The sequence below is a fragment of the Chiroxiphia lanceolata genome, chromosome 12 (assembly GCF_009829145.1).
Source record: "Chiroxiphia lanceolata isolate bChiLan1 chromosome 12, bChiLan1.pri, whole genome shotgun sequence".
NCBI lineage: Eukaryota > Metazoa > Chordata > Aves > Passeriformes > Pipridae > Chiroxiphia > Chiroxiphia lanceolata.
In genome coordinates, this window is record NC_045648.1 from 17,321,985 (window position 1) to 17,340,291 (window position 18,307).

Below are 18,307 nucleotides of genomic sequence, written 5' to 3' on the forward strand. Positions count from 1 at the left end.
CGTTCTGACAGCAGCCGGTAACAATAACACGGAGGTGAGCAAGGTCACAAGAGGAAGGCTCCTCTGCTACAGAGCAGCTTTCCATACCACAACACCAAAACTAAAAATAATTCTGTGGTCCAACAAGGCTGGAAACCCCAGAGGGCTGATCCCTGTAGGGACGCCGCTTCAGGGATGCACAGACCCCAGTTTTCCATGTAGTCATTATTTGCATGGGAATTTAGAGTTTATTGCCTTTTTTGTTTGTTTTAAGGGAAATTATGCAAAGCTTCGGATTTAATTGTGATCCAAGATGGGGACAAGTGGAGCAGGTGATGGCATGAAGCATCCCTCTGTGGATTGCTGAAAGGCTGGTTCTGACCTATTGATTCCATTTTTTTTCAGGGCTAGAAGGGCTAGTCCTGATTTTTAGTGAAATCCTGAACTGATCCAGAGCTTGGCATCACCTCTCCACAAATCCCAGCTGAGACTTTAGACAACAGGAGGACCGGAGTCAGCTCCCATGGGGACTAAAAACTTCCCCCAATACCACAGGTGTCACAGCCCACTCATGTCCCATAGGAAAAAAACCTGATGCGAAACATCTAGTCAGATTTTTAAGGATGATAGAGAGGTGTGGGGTGTTTTTTCGCCCTAAAAATCATTTCCCAGTGGAATAAGACCAGCAAGAAACTTAAGAAACTTTCAGATAAGCATTTATTGGGTTAGAAATATTGTGTGGTTTCTATCACAGCACACAGCTGCATTCCATACAAGTACAAACAAGCAGGAATTGCTGCTCTGTTTGCCATAAGGCTTCACTTTCCCACTGGCTAAAGCGGAATGCAGCATAAGGCACCTTCTGCAGTCCTCAAATCCTTGTTCCTTTAATTAGTCTGGATATAGAAATCTATTGCTTGATAAGAAAAAACCCTATTAATTAAAAAAAGCAGCAAATACACAGTTAGTCTGAAAGCCAGAAGTGTCCTACTGTTCCTCTGTCCTTCCTGTCCCTTTTTCCCAGTCCCTTGATATTTTCCAGGCTTTGTGTTAGGAGTTCAGTTAATATCTCAATTTATGAGCAGCATTGCTTATGGGCATATTTATTTTTCCTAGTAGTCTGCCACCAAGAATTGGTAGAAACACTCAGGAATTCACTCCATGAGTTAACATTCAAGGAATTTAGGCGTGTGGGTGCACACAGGACAGGTCCTCTTCAAGTGGGTTCTGGTGCAGCCTTGAGAGCCCTTCAGAAGGCACCTGGAGCAGCGGGAAGCACCCGTTCCCATTGGCACAAAGAGCTGAAGGCTTTGGAAAACAGGCTTTTCCCCCTGTGAGATAAGGCTGGTCAGGTTTCTCTGAGGTTTATTTATATTTGGATGAGGGGAGTTGTCCATCGCAGCTCCAGCTCAGGGCAGAGGACGTCCCACCAACACCCCACCCTGCTTCTCCCACCCCCAAGCATCCTCCTCCCCACCACAGGGCTGCAATCCCCCTGGATCTCTCCAAGAGGCATGAGTGCTGGAGCTCTGGTGAACATCCATGCGGGAAAGGGTGATGGAGCTGGCTCCAGGCGCTGCAAAGAGCCCGACAAAGCCGGCTTTGTCCCACCCTGCTCCCATCCCCGTGAGAGGAGCAAGCCTCCAGTGAAGCAGCACAACAAGGGGCTGTGCCTTAGCAAAAGCAGGCTGTCTGACGCTGAGGGCTGGCTTTCCTTCTTCTGGTGGCTTATGGAGAGCTTTTCATGGGAAAACGCTGCTTGATCTGGAAGCATTCGCACTTCTTGTACTTCATGGTCAGTCCGTACTGAGGGGTGATGTCCACCTCCTCCCCGGGGCGGAGGCTGAACTCCAGCTGCTGCAGCAGGGTGGTCAGGAAGAGGAAGATCTCCCAGCGGCCGATGGTCTCCCCGATGCACCGCCTCTTCCCCAGGCCAAAAGACAACACCTTTTCACTCTCTGTCCTGTTTATCTCGGTCCCCGCAGGGTTGAGGAACCGCTCAGGGTTGAAGGCTGAGGGTTCCTTCCAAAGGTTCCTGGGGCAGAGAAGAGACACACCTGAGGATACTCTTTTATCATAGAATCACAGAATGGTTTGGGGACTTAAAAGCTCATCTTGTTCCACCCCCCTGCCACGGGTAGGGACACCTTCCACTGTCCCAAGTTGCTCCAAGCCCCATCCAACATGGTCCTGAATACTTCCAGGGATGGGGCAGCCACAGCTTCTCTGGGCAACCTGTACCAGGGCCTCACCACCCCCACAGAGAAGACCTTCTTCCCAGTATCCCATCTAACCCTGCCCTCTGGCAGTGGGAAGCCATTCCCCTTTGTCCTGTCCCTCCAGGCCCTTGTCCAAAGTCTCTCTCCAGCTTTCTTGGAGGCCCTTTAGGCACTGGAAGGGGCTCTAAGATCTCCCCAGAGCCTTCTCTTCTCCAGGTTGAACACCCTCAGCTCTCCCAGCCTGGCTCCAGAGCAGAGGGGCTCCAGCCCTTGGGGCATCATGACAGTTTTCACCCATTGTGATGGGGTCAGTGATCAAAAAAATCTCGTTGCAAAGAGAAGCTTCGCAGTGCTGTCTCATTTCACCATCCAAAAAACCTTTGGCAAGTTCTATTCCTGATCTAAAATGCCAACTCTGTGTCAGACTCCATCAGCTCAGTCTATTGAAACCTCTGTTCCAAGCTCAGATCATGTTTGCCTGTGCAGATACTGGAGATGGATTTAATTCTGCATGCAACCACCAGAGATCCTACAGTTTCAGCACAGAAATCAGTCAGCAGCCCTTGAAAAAGGAAGGATGGAGACCAGAGGGTTTCCTCTCTTTGAATCCTCCCAGCAAAACTTCCCAATCTGTCCCAGCTTGGCTGCTGGGAGGTGCCAGGTGGGATTTAACAGTGTTTTAGCTGAGAATTTCTGTTTGGATATGGGGAATCCTCTCTGCACTAAAGGCAGCATTCCTATTTCATGCTCATCAGAGCAGCAGGAGCAGAAGGAATGCTGGAAGGTTTCTGTGCTGCTGGGGTATTTGGATACAAATATCTTGAGCTTCTGATCCAAAATAGCTGGTCTGCGAACCACCTTCTGTATCAAGCCTTAATCAACTCACTCCCCACCAGGAGGGACTCTACTGGGGAGCAGTGGAGAGACAAGATGGGACTTTGGTTTTCCAGACCCCCTTTCATTCCCAAAACTGGTTATCAGCAATGGCAACACAAGCCTATCGAGTTTACCAAGAGTCACATCACGACATTCGTCTCCCTTAAAGAGGGAACCAGGCCATTCCTATTGAGCCATCAACCCACATCACAAGACCTGCTTGGCAGGAGGATCTACTGATTCCTGATTATCCAGCAGCCTGAGCTTCTAGCCCTTACCCTGAGCATTGAGGGCATCACCACATAAATTGGGTAAGCCCTGGAGTTGGGGAGCTGCAGAACCTGGACCAGCACCACGCCCAGGAGAACCAAGGCTGGGCTCAGTACCAAATCCACATAATTTTGGTTCAATCTGCCTTTTTCTTCATGATCCATTCAACTTCTGGCACAAGGATTAGAGTGATCTTAACACCAAGCAAACCCATGGCAGCCCAGATGAACATAGGGGGTTTGGAATACTCACTCATCATGATTCACTTGCCACTGGTTGATAAACACACAGGTGTTCTTTGGGATGTAGTAGCCGTTCAGCACCGTCGCTTTTGTTGTGCTGAAAGGAAACACGGGTGGGAAGATAAGTTAGAGGAGACCCACAGCTTCATGACAAATCAAAGCCTGGCAAGTCCTTCAATACCCTGTTTTTGCTCTTAGGATTGGCTAGAAAATACCACAGATTGTATTTGGGTGATTCAATAGTCTTGGTCATACTTTCCTCAAGCAGAAAAATTCCAATTTCGTTTCACAACTCATGCCAGATGGGTTGGGATGTGTTCTCTCCCAAGCTAGGAGGGAATTATAAAGCCAGGGGTGTCCACCATCCCTCTGCTAGCAAAGATTTTGGAGTGAAACTACCCTCAAAGCAAAGGATTCAACCCCAGCATGGCAGCAAGCGGGAATATTTCCCCCTAGCAGGAATCAACTCCCAGGCAATTATCTGCCTAAATGCAACCTCCAAAAAAAACCCCAGAAAAGGTGTCAGCCACTCTAGACCATACCTGTGTGGGATGGTGAAGGGCAGGAAGGAAGAGTGCCTGAACATCTCCAGGATAAAGGCCTCTGTGTAGGGCAGCGTGCCCCGATCCGACAGCCGCGGTCTCCTCTCCCGGCCGATGGTCTGGTCTGTGGGAGGTGGAGTAGAGGAAGAGGTTTAGGGTCAGTGCTGACCAGAGAGGTTTTGGCCCCCGAGGAAGGTGGTTAGTGGTCTCACCTAGTTCTTCCTGGATCCTCTTCTGGATGTTGGGGTACAAGGCAACATACATGAGGCTCCAGGATAAGGCAGTTGACACAGTGTCAAAGCCTGGATGGACATGGAAAAGGCATTTAGTTACCAGAAGAGGACAGGTGAGTGGGAGTTACAGATCCCACCACTCCAGATGTTTGCCATAGAGTGATTTCCCCATCAGCTGTCACTGAAAAGCTCTGGCCACTGCTAAGGAATGCACCCAAGAGATCAACAGCAGCTCCACACACCCAAACGTGGCCAAGGTCTCACCCCAACAGCTTCACCTCCCGCTTCTGCCTCCAGCACCATGACTTTACTCTCAGAAACATTCTCACCTGCCCCAAAGAGATCATTGACAATGTGGATTATCTTCTCATTGGAGAGCTGAACATGGGTGTCCTCCCCAACACTCTTCTCCTGGCAGTGCTCAATCAGCGAGTCCGTGATGTCCCGGATGTGCTCCTGGGGAAGAGCTGATGGGTCAGGAACATCACAGACACACAGGGATGGGGAAACATCCCCCAGCTAGTGCTGGCTCCCAGAGAGCAGATCAGAGTGCTCCAAGGAGCTTTCCTGGGCAAGGCTGGAGGATGAGGGTGTACCCTCTTCCCCACCTTGCCAGGCAGCACCTCTGGCAGTTGTAAGCATCCCCACCCACATCAAAGGGCATCCAAGCTCTTACCTTATCAAAGCTGGTGTAATGCTCCTGCACAATTTTTTGCACAAAGGCGTTGAATCGCCTGTTGATGTCCTTAAAGAGCTCCATGGTGCGGCTGGGAAGGTACCGGAGCAGGGGGATGAAGTCAGCAGGGTGGCCAGCACCAGCCACATCCCCAAATTCATTGCCTAGGTTCACCAAGCTGAGCAGCTCCTGGTCATTGTGCTCGTAGCGCTTGCCAAAGCACATGGCACAGATGACGTTGGCCACCGAGACCACCAGGTACTGGTTAAGGTCAAAGCTCTTCTCCTCCTCCATCAGCTGCAGGAACTTGGTGACCAGGTACTCAGCCTCCTTGGAGACGTGCTCCTCCAGCAGGCAGGTGGAGGAGGACGTGGGGCTGGGGGCAATGGAGAAGGTCTTCAGGGCATTCTGGGCCAGCTTTCTGCGGGCTTTCCACACCTCCCCAGAGTCGGGGCTGAAGGCCAGGCTCTGCCCATTCGAAATGTACTGGAAGCTGTGGAGGTCGGGGCGCCCCTTGAAGTCCTCTCCTTGCTTCACCAGGGCTTGCTTGATGGTCTCCAGCCCACTCAGCACCAGCACGGGCCACATGCCAATCCTGATCTCCATCACGTCCCCGTACTTCTGGCTCAGCTTGGTCAGGGCCAGGTGCGTGTCCTTCTGCAGCTCCAGCACATTCCCGAGGATGGGATAGCCCCTGGGTCCCGGTGGGCTCTTCAGCCCCTTGGGTATGTGCTGCTGGAGGGATTGCAGGAGCAGGAAGACCAGGCAGAAGACAGCAGCCACGAGAAGCACCTCGGTGGCTGAGATGGCACCTTGGCTCCCCACCGGCAACATCGCAGCCTTCATCATTGCTGCCAGCAGGTAGAAACCCTAAAGAAGTGGGCAAGGGCTGGCATCAGCAAAGGGCTGTGTCCTGTGGATGTTCCTGATGCTGAGACAGGGTACTGAGAGCCCTGAAACAGCTCAGGGTGATGGACCTGTCCATGCAGCACTGGGGGTTTCAAGGGGAAGAAGTTGGAGACCTGTAAAGACTCCCAGTGCAGTCACCCATCACTAAAAGCGGGACCTCAACCCCCCAGAGCCTTCAGTGACACCCTTTCCCCCAGAAAAGACCTTTAGACTGGCGTGTAGAATCCTTAGTAATAAACCAAAGAGGGGTAGGCATAGAGCACCTCTAGGTTCAGGCACATTTAGCAGTGACTGCGCAGGACTGTGGGCAGGAGAGGCGGGCTTCACTTCTGATCCACAGGTGCTGCAATTTTCTGCCCTTTAGGAAACTCCTTGCACTAAAAAGCAGGTTTTTTGTTGGCCAGGAGTGGGAGGAATAGGTGCACAGCTTTTTCCTCTGCGTGCCAGGGAAGCAAAGGTGCTCTCTTAATCACAGGACCTCTCTTTTCTTCTGCAAAGTGTTTTACAGACCGCTTGACTAGGGGAGAGATGATCCTGATTTGAGTCATCCTAGCCTTTGCTTGCCAGCAAACTAATCACAGCATTGCCAGGAACCATCCCAAAGTCTGATGGCCACAAAAGATAACCATGGCTGTAGCCGGGGGGGGGGGGCAGTAGGATGAGTGCACCCTGCTCCCAGCTCTGTTGGAAATGATGGAATCATAGAATATCTCAAGTTGAAAGGGACCCATAAGGATCGTCGAGTCCAACCCCGAGGTGCTCACATGACTAAATCCTTCAGAAAACCCCGAGCAGGTGTGGGAAGAGTGTAAAATCCCACCTTCCCTAGGGTTTGGCACCCCACGGGACACCAGTGGAGTGATGATTCTGGGGGACTATTAGAGCCCCTGCACTGCAGTGGGTGCAGCCTAGCTGAGACCCCCCTCCCAGCCGACGGCAGTGGAAAGACCCATGAGGGGAGAATTACCTCCAGGACTTTCCAGAAACCACCTACGGATAAGTGGGGAAAGGATGCTGCGGGAGATTTGGGGGGTCGGAAAGTGGGGACAGCCCACGTCGGGGATGTCCATCCCTTGGGGGTGCCTTGAGGGAGCTGGAAGCGACCCCCCAACACCTCTCCATCGTTAGTCAGGGTTCTCCGGGTACTCACCTCGGTGCGGAGCGGGGCGGCGAAGGGGCCCGATCCCGCGGCAGGTGCCCGCTCCCTCCGGCTCCTGCTTTATATGCATCGCCCCAAGCTCTGATTGGTCCGGCCGCCTCCCGTCACGTGACCCCCAACTCCCCAAGAACTCCCCGGACCCCCCCACTGTCCCCTCTCCCTCCCCGGGGGTTCCCCCCACGCGTGGGGTGCGGGATCCCCGCTCCCCCGCGCATCCCTGGAGGGGGAGGTTGGGAGGTCGGCGCGGGGAGGAGGAGGGAGGAAGGAAGGGTCCCAATGGGTCGTGGCGTGGGGGTGGGGGGTGGAGGGGTGTCGGTGCCGCCCGTGGGTTCCAACCCGGGGCGGGCATCGCGTGCGAAGCGGGCGGGATGTTTGGGCAAACCCGCACCGCCCCGGTCACTCCAGTCACGCTACCGGCAGGATCTTAAAGGCGCCGGTCCCGCGCCCCGCTGCTCCCCACGACCCCGCTGGGGGACGCCCCGGCTCCCCTCGCCCCCCAAAACCCGCAGGGTTTCATACACACGCAGTCGCGCCCCCTGCCTCGGTGCCCGCAGCCCCGGGGCAGCCCCGGGGTATCCCCGGTGTCCGGAGCCGTGGGGAGAGCGGGAGCGTGGGAAAACCGCCCCGGAACGCGAGGTGCGGGGCAGGAGCGGGTGGGATTGGGGTATTCACCCCTCCACGGGGCTCCGCGAACACGGGGGGGATGAACGTGGACCCCCCGCCGCGGGGCTTAAGCGATCACACCCCTCCGCGGGGGCTTTGCTCATCCCACCGCCAGTGTTCCCGGTAAAGCAGAAGCGGGGGTTACCGGCTCCGTGCGTCTCCCCCCACCCCACGCTGCTGGACCTCCCCACAGCCCCATCGGGTCCGCGCACGGAAGAGGCGGCGATGCCGCCCCGGGGGTCACGGCCCCGACTGCCCCGGCCCGGTTAAAGATTGTCCAGGTTCGCGTGAGAAGCCGCAGTGCCCTTTGTCACCTCTGTCCCTTGCTGGCAGAGCGACCCACGGGGCGAGGTGGGGCTGGGATGGGGCAGAGGGTGCAGCCGGAGGGAGGGGAGTCACGTCGCGGGGGATGCTCGGGGGTCCAAAGGGGGTCTCAGGCAGAGGTTCCAGCCCCCATCCCCGGGAGTGACAGGTCAGGATCTGCCCTTCAAGGTGGACACCCTAAATCTCACCCTAAATCTCCCCCCCTCCTCCCGCATCCTTGTTCCCAGCCCAGCTGCAACGAGATGGGAGATATGCGAGAGGTGTCCCACCCCGCCGGGGGGTCCCAGAGGTGGCATTAGGGACATCGCGTGCGAAGGGGCTCTGGCCGGACCCGGGAGGGCTGCCCTGGTCACTCGCAGTCACGCTACGGGTGGGTGGGGGGGAAATGGCTTTTAAAGGACCAGGGCGGTGGCCCCACGTCCAGGAGCCTGGCCCGGGGTCAGGGCGGCGCCAGAGGAGCTCAGAATCAGCTCAGGATCAGCTCCCCCCCCCGGCTGTCTGGGTGGTGGGGGCGTAGGGGGTCCCCAGCACTGGGTACGTCATTGGGGTCAGCAGGGGTGCATCCCTTCTGCCACAGGATGCTGTGTCACCTGCAAGGGGACAGCAGCCCCCTTGTCACTCGTGTCCCTCTCAAACAGCCGCAGCCATCCCAGCCCTTTCCAGCCACAAGGAGTGGGATAGAGGGTGGTTTCCCACCCTGCAAAGAGGAGAGGCTTTAGTTGTGCCACTAAAATGTCCCCTTTTGGGGTCCAGGGGACACTGAACGATGCTCTGACCCCCAGGAGCACACTGTGGGGCATGACCACAACTGTTCCCATGGCTCGGGACACTCATAAACCCCAGGTGGGGACGTCTCCAGCACCGCAGAACCTCATCCAACGTGCGGGGGCACCCTCACCCATGGCCCCCGGCTGTGCCCACGTCCCTCCCACGCAGGTGTGAGTGTCCACCCCATGTACCTGTGCACCTGTGCAGGTGTATCTCTGCGCAGACAGACCGCACACAAACCTTGCACGCACAGAGCCAGCGTGCATCCGTGTGCACGGACACACTCATGGATGCAAACACCCTTTATGCTCCTTACAGACCCATAACCCTCCTGCATGTGCACGTGCTCGTGCACACACACGCCCTGCCACATGTGCACATGCCTGCAGGCACCGTCATCCTCCTGCTCATGTCTGTCCTCGCACGCACACGCTGGCATGACCAATCCCATGGGATGGTGTCCCACGGAGGGAAGTGTGGTACAAGACCCACCAAAGGCTGGGGGCTGGCAGCATTGCCCTGGCTGCTTCACAGACAGTTCCTGGGATTCAAGGGTTCAGCGAGGGGTGGTGGCTGGGGGTGAGGATGTGTTTTTGGGGGGTGAGGCTGCCTGGCGTGCAAGGCAGCAGCTCTTAACACTGTTCTCATCAGAATGCACCCTGCCCTCGCAGGGCTTGGCAACCAGCAAAGAGGAGCCAGGGAGGGCTGGGAAGGAGTGGAAGAGGGCAGGTGGGTCCCGAGGAATGCCTTGGGGATTCCTGGTTTGGCCCCAGGACCCTCCCCAGCTTCTCCAGAAGTTTGGGATATGATGGATCAGGAAAGGCGGGGGTGAGTTCCCCATCAGCACAAGGCCACCAAGGTCTGAAATGCTACCGGGGGGAGGGGGACGTCACTCAGCCCTCTACCCGCCCAACCCCGTGCAATGGATCCAGGTAGATCCATAGGATTGGGAGACACTGGCTGGATCCAGCCTGCCAGACAAGCACTGCTCCTGCAAAGCTGCAGCCTGCCTCCCCAAAAGCATTCCCAAGGGTCCTTCCTCACCAATGAAGCCAGGGCTGGGAGGGCTGCGACATTCCTGGGAATTATCAGCAGGAATATTAGCAGCCAGGGTTTTGTAACTGTTCTTGCCAATCATTAAAGAACAGCGTCATTGCTATTAATGAGTCCGATTAAACCAGGTGTTGAAAGCCTTTATTAAATATTAGCTCAGCTTTTACCCGGGCCAAATTACCACTGGAATTTTCAAAGATTGAATGAAACTTCAGGCCAAACCTCAAGTCTCCGCCTCATTCCTGCTCATCCCAGCTGCACTTCCCAAATTCCCCTGAATTTTGCCCCAGCTCAAGCAGCAGCCCTTCTGGCTCAAACATTTCCTGACAAGTGTCATTAGGGTTTTGGGAGGGAGGAACTGCTTCAGCCTTGCCCTGTGCTGCCTCTTCACCTCTCCTATCTCTCCAGCTCACCTCCTCCCCTCTGCCCCGCCACTCCTCCTCCTCTCTGCCTGTTTGCCCCGGAGGAGCCAGGGGAATCGAGCCAGCTGCCTTCTCACGCAAACCTGGGCAATCGTTAACCTGGGCCTGGCTCTGCTGCTGGCCCAGATGATCCTACCACCACCAGTCCTAGGACATGGAGGCCCACCAGATGTTTCCCCAGGGATGGAGAGGGCTGTGGATGTGGATGCCTTGCCACAAATGCATCCCCTCACTCACAGCCTGCAGCTCCCAGCACCTCCAGAGTGGCCGCAGAGGTGACAGCCCCTCTGGGTGCTGGTTACAGTCTGGTCAGCCCAGAGAAGGTTTTTGGGGAAATGCTGGAACCCACACCCCACAGGGAAGCGATGCTGAGAGCACATCCTCCCCAGGGCAGGGCTTAGGGACCCCTTCTTATTCCCTGTCCTAGGGCCCCCCCTCTGCCTTCCCATCCCAGACTCTAGTGCAGGCACATGCTCTGTGCTGGAGGAGAAGTCACCATTCATGCCCCCTAGAGCCTGTTGGAGGGGAGGAAGGCTCTTCCCTGACTTCTTGGGCTAGCTCCAGCCAAGTTCAGCCTCCTTTGTTAATGGATAGCTATTTTCAAGGGCTTTTGTGTCACATTGCTCTGGTCACACCCAGTTGCGCAATTAGGGGAGCTCTTAAAGAGTTGTGGTCTTCCAGGTGGCAGGAGAACGGGGTGCAGGTGGCAGGAGAAGAAGGTTCAGGAGGCAGAGGAGGATCCCCGCTGCTCCCCAGGGTGGGCAACTGCCAGACACCCTCTCCTATCTCTGCTGGGAGCCCTGCACAGTAGAACAAGCCCAAGGACCCACAGGTAGGAGACAACGTGTGCGTATGGGTTTGAACGTGGATATAGGACTGGGAAGGTCATATTTGGATCTCCACTCCCATCCCTGCTCACTCAGTGAGCTGTGTGTTCCCATAGAGCAGCCCTGTGGCATCTCCACTCCCCATGACCCCCTGTGCTGGTGGCCACCCAGCAGATCCAGCCTCCTGACTATAACTCCTCGTGGATTTGGTGGTCCTGGGGCCATATTCACTGAGGAGCTGCTGTTTTCCTCCTCCTGCTTCCCTATGCTTTGTTGAGCTGCAGTTTTCTGTGCCTCCTTAAAAGACAGTCTCCCCTGGGCAGGGGCCATGGCTGTGCCAGTGGGTGCTGAGGTCTTCTGTAGGGGAAGGGGTGTCACTCTGGGGGGTTGAGGTCCCCCTTTTAGTGATGGGTGACTGCATTAGGAGTCTTTATGGGTCTCCAACTTCTGCCCCTTGAAACCTCTGGTGTTGCATAGACAAGTCCATCGCCCTGAGCTGTTTCAGGGCTCTCAGTGCCCTGTCTCAGCATCAGGAACATCCACAGGACACAGCCCTTTGCTGATGCCAGCCCTTGCCCACTTCTTTAGGGTTTCTACCTGCTGGCAGCAATGATGAAGGCTGCGATGTTGCCGGTGGGGAGCCAAGGTGCCATCTCAGCCACCGAAGTGCTTCTCGTGGCTGCTGTCTTCTGCCTGGTCTTCCTGCTCCTGCAATCCCTCCAGCAGCACATACCCAAGGGGCTGAAGAGCCCACCGGGACCCAGGGGCTATCCCATCCTCGGGAATGTGCTGGAGCTGCAGAAGGACACGCACCTGGCCCTGACCAAGCTGAGCCAGAAGTACGGGGACGTGATGGAGATCAGGATTGGCATGCGGCCCGTGCTGGTGCTGAGTGGGCTGGAGACCATCAAGCAAGCCCTGGTGAAGCAAGGAGAGGACTTCAAGGGGCGCCCCGACCTCCACAGCTTCCGCTATGTTGCAGATGGGCAGAGCATGGCCTTCAGCCCCGACTCTGGGGAGGTGTGGAAAGCCCGCAGAAAGCTGGCCCAGAATGCCCTGAAGACCTTCTCCATTGCCCCCAGCCCCACGTCCTCCTCCACCTGCCTGCTGGAGGAGCACGTCTCCAAGGAGGCTGAGTACCTGGTCACCAAGTTCCTGCAGCTGATGAAGGAGGAGAAGAGCTTTGAACCTAACCGGTACCTGGTGGTCTCGGTGGCCAACGTCATCTGTGCCATGTGCTTTGGCAAGCGCTACGAGCACAATGACCAGGAGCTGCTCAGCTTGGTGAATTCAGCTGAGCAGTTTGATGCTGTGACTGGTGCTGGCCACCCTGCTGACTTCATCCCCCTGCTCCGGTACCTTCCCAGCCGCAGCATGAAAGCATTTATAGATTTCAACAAGTCCTTCCTCAGCTTCCTCCAGAAGATAGTCAAAGAACATTACGAGACCTATGACGAGGTAAGAGCCTGCAGGACTTTCTGCACCAGCAGTGTGTCCCTGCTCTCCTCCTCTCTCTAGCAAGTAGCTTTTCTTCTTGCAGCCAAGAAGCAATGGGTATTGTCTCTCTCCAGTCCTCCTTCTCATAGAATCATAGAATATCATAGAATCATGGAATCTCCTGAAGTTGGAAGGGACCCACAAAGATCATCAAGTCCAGCTCTTAGGTGGAGACAGGACACCCCCCAGAAATCCCACCATGTGCCAGAGAGCATTGTCCAAATGCTCCTTGAGCTCTGGCAGGCTTAGGGCAGTGACCACTGTCCTGGGGAGCCGGTTCTGGTGCCCGACCACCCTCTGGACGAAGAACCTTATCCTATCACCCAACCTAAACCTTCCCTGACGTAGCTTCATGAGCTTCCCAGCTTCTCCTCCATTCCCTGTGTGATAGGGCCAGTCTGTTGGTTGAACATCTGATCTGTGCCTCAGGTTCCCTGGAGAACCATCTCTTTGTTTTCATAAGTGCCATGGGAAATGGAGCATGCTCATATTACCCTGGGCTTCCCCAGCATCAGGTGGGGTCGCTCAGGAACAGCCATTCCTCTGCCAATTCTGCTGCATTGAGGTTGTCTCCTCTTCCTCACAGAACAACATCCGAGACATCACCGACTCCCTCATTGAGCAGTGCCTGGAGAAAAAAGTGGAAACAAACACTGCCACGCAGATCCCTAAGGAGAAGATTGTCAACCTCGTGAATGACATCTTTGGAGCAGGTGCCTCCTCCCACCAGCCCCTCAGCTCCTCAGACCCTTCCTGTTATATCTCTGTCTGATCTATCTTTGTCCAGCACCAGGCACCCAGTTTGTGTCTAAGCACTTACTCTCCTGCTCATTGGTCTTCCTGGACCTTCTAGAGATACCTCTAGAGACCAGTTTGAGAAATTAGCCCTGGAAAGAGGCTTCAGGGACAAGCAAAGGGCATGGCTTATAGCTCAGTTGAGGTTCACAAGCCAGGGTGACTTTTGCTGGTTGAGAGAAATGTCTCTGGATTGATTCACCTTTGAGTTACTCTGTGGAAACTCCCCTGATGCCAGAGAAGTTATATGAACCTGATACAACCCAGGAGTGAAACAGGATGAGAGAGCAGGATATTTTAGCAAGGTTTTCTGTGATAGAATAAAACCTCAAGTCTTGCTGTGTGTCCAGGACATCCTCTGCCTTCTTAGCCATCCCAGACTGCTCCATGTGATGGTTAGCCTGCAAGTCAAGATAGGTGTTGTACAGACCTCATCCTCATGCTTTCCTCTTTGCCCAGGCTTCGACACAGTGACAACTGCTTTATCCTGGAGCCTCTTGTATCTTGTGACGTACCCTGACATCCAGAAGAGGATCCAGAAAGAACTGGGTAAGTCCATGAACCCCCATCCTCCAAGGCTAAAACCTGTCTGGACTGGGCTGACCCCAACCCACTCCCTCTGCTCTGTCTCCTGCAGACCAGACCATCGGCCGGGAGAGGAGACCGCGGCTGTCGGACCGGCCCATGCTGCCTTACACAGAGGCCTTTATCCTGGAGGTGTTCAGGCACTCCTCCTTCCTGCCCTTCACCATCCCACACAGGTAGGGGCTGAGCTTGCAGAGGAGATCTAAGGATGAGGTGCTCTTGAGGCATTTTGTTATGACCCATGGGAGCACAACTGCACCTCACAAAACCATCCCTCTGGGACACATCCTTCCTTCAGCACCATCAGGAGCAAACTAACAGTCCCCTGAGGATGCAGAAGAATCTTTTGGCTTCCCAAACTCTCCGTCTTTTCTCTCCCCAGCACGACTAAGGACACGGTGTTGAATGGCTACTACATCCCAAAGGACCGCTGCGTGTTTATCAACCAGTGGCAAGTGAATCATGATGAGTAAGTACCCTGTGAGGCAGAAAGCCCCCTCAGTTTACAAACAGAACCTTTCCTGCACAGTTTTCTTCCTGGGCAGGAGTGGGGTCAACCTTCTCAAAGAGAAAAGGGAGCAGGTGAGGGACCTACTTAATTTAGGGATGTTCTTCTTGGCAGTTCCTGCCTTCCAGTGTCCCACCTACACCTGTGGCCAGGAGAAACCATCTCAACATCTGATGTTTTCCCTTCCAGGAAACTTTGGAAGGATCCAGAAACCTTCAACCCAGAGCGTTTTCTCAGTGCTGATGGAACCAAAGTGAACAAAGAAGAGGGGGAGAAGGTGCTGCTTTTTGGCCTGGGGAAAAGGAAGTGCCCGGGGGAAACCATTGCCAGGTGGGAGGTCTTCCTGTTCCTGTCCACCTTGCTCCAGCAGCTGGAGTTCAGTGTCTGCAATGGCAAGAAGGTGGACATGACTCCAATTTTTGGATTGATCCTGAGGCACAAAAGGTGTGAGCACTTCCAGGTCAAGCAGCGCTTCCCCATGAAGAGCAGAATCTGAGCAGTGGGACCAGACATCACCAGGGGGCAAAGACATGAGTGTCCTTGCGGCAGAGCTGGGTCTGGTACAACTGTACAGGATGATGTAATAAACTGAAACTGTTGAAACTCCTGTTTTATCTGGTTCACTTTGTAACATTTCTCGCCTTTTTCTTTTTGCAGTGTTTCTAGTGTTGCATATTCCATTAAGTGTTGCTCATTCCATCACATCTAATCTTAGATTGTAACCTTTTAGAATTGCTTGTTGAGAGTTGAAGGACGGCCAACCCATGCCATAATTCCACAGCCTCCATTAGTGTTTAAGAAGCATAGAATTATAGAATTGTTTAGGTTGGAAGAGATTTTAATATCATCAAGTCCAACCATTAACCCAGCACTGCCAAGGCCACCACTGACCCATGTCCCCAAGTGCCACATCCACATGTCTTTTGAATCCCTCCAGGGATGGTGACTCCACCAGTGCCCTGGGCAACCTGTACCAGGGTTTGACAACCTTTTTGGTGAAGAAATTTTTTTCAACATCCAGTCTAAATCTCCCATGGTGCAACTTGAGGCTTCAACCACCTCCTTTGCCATGGTCACTGCCGGCTGTGAAGGACACAAGGAAGGACACCTTCACCCCTCGCTAAAAAAGAAGCTGCTGGTGTTCTAGACTGGAGTAAGGGTGTTTTCACAGCAGGAAGAGAATGAGAACAGGAATTCCTCCAACTCAAACCCAAAAGTTTACATTGGCTGCGAGTCAACCCATGCCAGCAGAGCCAGGTGCCTCCATTTCTCCAACTTGCACGCAAAGCCATCTTAGCCAACCCACTACCTGGCAAGCAACAATATGGGAACAACTACAACCATCCAGTGCAACACACTCTGCTCTTAAACTCATTTCTGTGGGAGGCATTTGCGTTCAGAGCCTCAGACCCTGACCAGTGAGAGCTCCTTTAATGTCCAAATACTGATCACTCACCACATATTGCACAAAAACTTCCAAGAAGAGGCAGAAATGAAAGCATGTTGGGGAAGAAAACAGAGAAACCAGTTGCCCAAGACTTCAGCTTGTTCAGACCCGCTAAGCAAGCCTGAGTGAAAAGGAGTAACTCTGCGTGTCTGGGTCCTGCTTGGTCACCAGTTTGTGGTGAAACACTGATGTGAGGCAGCCACAGAGCCCCGTGAATTCATTGAACCAGCACAAGCAGCTTCATTCTGTGTCACCCCAACTTTGCCTTCGCCACTTGAAGCCATAATGCCAATATTGTAGGAGAAGTAAAGGTGAGGACAGGGAGGTCCAAAGCACAGTTTGTGCTGCAGGCTGTCAGAGGCCTCAGAAGAAAAGTAGAAGGATGCTGGAGGTCCACCAGCCAAATGACATCTCCACTACCTATGACAAGGACAGTAGGTCAGGGCAATGGAGTCACAAACCCACTTTCCACAAGGGACATCCCAAAGCCAGCATTTACCTACTGCAGCAGAAGGTGGGACCATCCTGGAGGTAAATCTCAGTGCCTAATTTGGGGACTCGGAAGAGCAGTGGGACTGCCAGGGACTCATCAGTGGTGTACCATGCCATCCCTGTGAGGTGGAGAGGCTCTCAGGGACTTGGCCTGATGACTCCACTGCACTTTGAACATGCAATGCTGGTCCTGGTGTGGGACCACAGGCCTCGTTTGCTGGAGCCATTGCGTGACTCTCTTGCCCTGAAGGCTGGCTGGATTTGCTGATAAGGCTGCAATAAGCAAGAGCAGATACAAATAACAGTGGGAAATCTTTTTCCCCCTTTGGAGATGAGGGTTTTATAGCCCTGGAGCAGATAAGCAGCTTAATATTAACATTAGTGGGGTGGAACAGCCTCTTGCTGGTAGAAGGTCTCCCAAAGATACATTTATCAAGGGTTGAATAAGTCACCCCTGTGTCAGGATGGGGGAAGGGGAAGGGAAGAGGCCTGAGGGGAGAGAAATGGGCAGGCAATTATCCTTCCCCACACAGCCCTTTCTCTTCACGGTGTCAGGGCTGAAACAACCCACTTTATAACACCCCATCTACATTTAGCGCCTCTCCCTCTCTTTATGCCAATAGAGACATTCCATGTTTCTGTGGAAGACCTCTCCAAGCACCTTGCACAGGCAGGAGGAACCCCTGGGACCTTGGTCTGATGTCTCTTGGACATCTCATCCAACAGCCCAGTGACTCCAGGTGGTGTCCCAGTTTTCCTGCTGGCGTTCATAATATAATAGAATAGAATCTCCTGAGTTGGGAGGGACCCACAAGGATCATCGAGTCCAACTCCTGGCCCAGCACAAGACAACCCCAAGAATCCCATCATATGCCCGAGAGCATTGTCCAAAGGATCCTTGAGCTCTGGCAGGCTTTGGGCCATGACCACTGCCCTGGGGAGCCTGTTCCAGTGCCTGACCATGCTCTGGGGGAAGAAACTTTTCCTAACATCCAACCTAAACCTCCCCTATTCATCATCACTGCCGTGAAAGCCTCAGTTGCTCATAGTAAGTAAGGGACTCCATCTCCCCTATCTTTGCTTGCCCCTAACAACCTTCCTCAATTAAGCCCTCCAATTACTCCCTGGGTAGCCTGCAAGTGCCACAATTCCTTTACTGGAATTGGGGGCAGTGATAAGCCAGGGGAGCTTTGATCACTCCATGGTCAATTACTTTTATGGTAGGTTTTAAAATGAGTCATGAGATCAGGTATGGCAACAGGGCTCCAGCTCCTCTTTCAAAGGGGAGCAATGCTCCCAGCACTCTCATTCCCACAGGAAAAAGTCCAGGCAGGCACACATCTTCTCCCTCAAGCTGAGACACCTACCTGATACCAGCATTCGGGCTGGTGGCATCTCCTCCCTGGGAAAGCCTGTCTCCTGCCCCAAAATGGGCCAGATATACCACTCGTGACTCTTCCTCGTGGATGGAAGGGAGGAGTTGCTCCAACATTAATGACCCTCCTGATTAAAAATGAATGCTGCATTTCTAATTTCTTTCCTTTGGCTGTTTCAGATCTGTTATCAGGAATCATCTCCCCATGGGGATTAATGCTTGTGTGTCTTGCTTTTGCTGCTTGTCTCCAACACTGGTGACAGAGGAAAACCCCCCCAACACCATCTTTCTTATTACATCTCCACTGGGACAGAGTTGGGATCTCCCATGCCTTGGACTGGTTTCTGATTACCCCTTTTTGGGCAAAAAAAAATCTCTGTTCAGCCTTCATGAGAAGCTTCTGGGGTGCTGGAGCTCGTGGGACCTTCCCCTGGTGAAATTTCCTC

General features: G+C 54.0%; 2 protein-coding genes across 5 annotated transcripts; one reads left to right on the forward strand and one right to left on the reverse strand.

Moving 5' to 3' along the window:
- Positions 1 to 1,431: 1,431 nt before the first annotated feature.
- On the reverse strand, positions 1,432 to 16,557 carry LOC116792918 (cytochrome P450 1A4-like). 4 transcript variants are annotated; one of them, XM_032700386.1, is made up of 8 exons: positions 16,553 to 16,557; positions 6,914 to 6,921; positions 5,038 to 5,637; positions 4,691 to 4,817; positions 4,341 to 4,430; positions 4,129 to 4,252; positions 3,597 to 3,683; positions 1,432 to 2,014 (listed from the first exon to the last, which is right to left on the reverse strand). In XM_032700386.1, exons 3-8 carry the CDS (start codon positions 5,623 to 5,625, stop codon positions 1,708 to 1,710), a joined length of 1,323 nt encoding a protein of 440 aa, XP_032556277.1. In that variant the 5' UTR covers positions 5,626 to 5,637; positions 6,914 to 6,921; positions 16,553 to 16,557; the 3' UTR covers positions 1,432 to 1,707. The 4 variants fall into 4 exon arrangements, with proteins under 4 accessions (XP_032556277.1, XP_032556276.1, XP_032556278.1 ...); XM_032700385.1 differs by lacking the exon at positions 6,914 to 6,921 and adding an exon at positions 13,782 to 13,788 and having other exon boundaries at positions 5,038 to 5,632; XM_032700387.1 differs by lacking the exon at positions 6,914 to 6,921.
- Positions 11,026 to 15,154, forward strand: LOC116792917 (cytochrome P450 1A5-like). The gene is made up of 7 exons (XM_032700382.1): positions 11,026 to 11,167; positions 11,751 to 12,620; positions 13,246 to 13,372; positions 13,914 to 14,003; positions 14,092 to 14,215; positions 14,422 to 14,508; positions 14,737 to 15,154. The coding sequence occupies exons 2-7, from the start codon at positions 11,772 to 11,774 to the stop codon at positions 15,041 to 15,043; spliced, it is 1,584 nt and encodes a 527-aa protein (XP_032556273.1). The 5' UTR covers positions 11,026 to 11,167; positions 11,751 to 11,771; the 3' UTR covers positions 15,044 to 15,154.
- Positions 16,558 to 18,307: the final 1,750 nt, after the last annotated feature.

What these genes read in the sequence shown, in the direction of transcription:
- LOC116792918 (XM_032700384.1), bottom strand. Translation starts at nt 5,886, where the DNA reads ATGATGAAGGCTGCGATGTTGCCGGTGGGGAGCCAAGGTGCCATCTCA. An exon ending in GAGGATCCAGGAAGAACTAG is followed by an intron (nt 4,253 to 4,340) that starts GTGAGACCACTA and finishes CACCTCCCACAG; the next exon opens with ACCAGACCATCGGCCGGGAG. An exon ending in CCCTTCACCATCCCACACAG is followed by an intron (nt 3,684 to 4,128) that starts GTATGGTCTAGA and finishes GTTTCCTTTCAG; the next exon opens with CACAACAAAAGCGACGGTGC.
- LOC116792917 (XM_032700382.1), top strand. Translation starts at nt 11,772, where the DNA reads ATGATGAAGGCTGCGATGTTGCCGGTGGGGAGCCAAGGTGCCATCTCA. An exon ending in ATTACGAGACCTATGACGAG is followed by an intron (nt 12,621 to 13,245) that starts GTAAGAGCCTGC and finishes TCTTCCTCACAG; the next exon opens with AACAACATCCGAGACATCAC. An exon ending in TGGCAAGTGAATCATGATGA is followed by an intron (nt 14,509 to 14,736) that starts GTAAGTACCCTG and finishes TTTCCCTTCCAG; the next exon opens with GAAACTTTGGAAGGATCCAG.